The following is a 1,600-nucleotide window of genomic DNA, read 5'->3' as shown; positions in this document are numbered from 1 at the left end:
GTGCGTGTTCTGTAAACACTTGTCGTAGTATAGGGCGTCTCAGAATTAACTAGCCATTTCAGTGAAATTGGACTAATTTTTTTTTTAAACCAACTTTTATTTATGTTTATCATGTTTAATATGTGTTAAAAGTGTATGTTTTATAATTTTTATAATTTTATTATCATTTCTGTTGGATTCCACTTATTTGTCCACAGTAGCTTTTTGCTATTTGGCTGCAATCATTTTCTCTGCCTCCATCTCCAGGGTGGAGCAATAGTTTAGCTGACTTTAGCTGAACCCAATGCTTTGTTAGCAGTGCAGTCCTTAACTCCTGAAATGCTTTAAAATGTGTTGCACAATGGCTAAGGACAGATTTGAAATTTGCAAGGGTACAGATGGAGCACATATTGAAAATTTTCAATAAAGTCTTGATGTAAGATTTATAAAGCTATTTATTTTAGTATCATAATCAAGTAATGAACATAAAATTCTGTTAGTTTTTTTTAAAATTTACCCAATTTCATTGAAATAGTTAATTCTGGGACACCCTGTATTTGATTGTGGACCCTTGAACCATATCCTTTGTCTAATTTTGCTGCCATATCTTGATCCCCTATATTTCAGTTTGTCCTCTTATATTTAAGGTTGAGGAATTCATAGCTCTCACTGACCCCAAATTGTCTGTCTTTTCTGGCAATGATGATGAAGTGTCTAGTTTCGATGAACGACCCCAACACAAACTCTCCAATTTTAGGTTTGTATTTCGCTTTTTTTCTTTTTGCTTCTTTATTCATTTATTTATATTTTTTGGCACCTGTGCCCAGCGTAGCCTTTCTGGCACTTGTGCCCGCAGCATGTGTAAGGACTTTCGAGCGAGATCGTTGCCAGTGCCCCTGGACTGGCTCTTGTGCGGGTGGCACATAAAATACACCATTTTGAGCGTGGCCATTGCCAGTATCGCCTTACTAGCCCTCGTGTCGGTGGTATGTAAAAGCACCCACTACACTCTCAGAGTGGTTGGTGTTAGGAAGGGCATCCAGCTGTAGAAACTCTGCCAAATCAGATTGGAGCCTGGTGTAGCCATCTGGTTCACCAGTCCCCAGTCAAATCGTCCAACCCATGCTAGCATGGAAAGCGGACGTTAAACGATGATGATGATGATGATTTGTTTATGAAGGAGCTACTACATGGTCACTCGACCAGTTAGAAATAGCAGCCAAATTCCCTCAAATTACTACCTATGTAAATGAGAGGATGGACACATTAGATAAAATAGTCTTGATATACAATTCCCTTTCATCCATGAAGGAGAGACAGTAGAACAGATGTGTATGTACACAAACAGAAGAATACACGAGGAAACTTACAAACACAACACATAGACACATTAAGATATATACATAGTATCAAGCACAAGCACATATGCACATTCACAGCTAATAGCGAACAAGGCGCAGGAGTGGCTGTGTGGTAAGTAGCCTGCCTACCAACCACATGGTTCCGGATTCAGTCCCACTGCGTGGCACCTTGGGTAGGTGTCTTCTACTATAGCCTCAGGCTGACCAAAGCCTTGTGAGTGTATTTGGTAGACGGAAACTGAAAGAAGCCCGTTGTATGT

General features: G+C 39.8%; 1 protein-coding gene across 1 annotated transcript in view; it reads left to right on the top strand.

Moving 5' to 3' along the window:
- Nucleotides 1-1,600, top strand: part of LOC106877272 (DNA (cytosine-5)-methyltransferase 1) — a 60,528-nt gene that overhangs the window by 16,337 nt on the left and 42,591 nt on the right. The window contains exon 9 of the mRNA XM_014926136.2: nt 627-736. Coding sequence (XP_014781622.1) covers nt 627-736 — 110 coding nt within the window. The remainder of the gene's footprint in view (nt 1-626; nt 737-1,600) is intronic.

This window comes from Octopus bimaculoides, chromosome 23, assembly GCF_001194135.2.
Source record: "Octopus bimaculoides isolate UCB-OBI-ISO-001 chromosome 23, ASM119413v2, whole genome shotgun sequence".
In the NCBI taxonomy this organism is placed as follows: Eukaryota; Metazoa; Mollusca; class Cephalopoda; order Octopoda; family Octopodidae; genus Octopus; species Octopus bimaculoides.
This window is presented reverse-complemented; position numbering and strand designations above follow the sequence as displayed.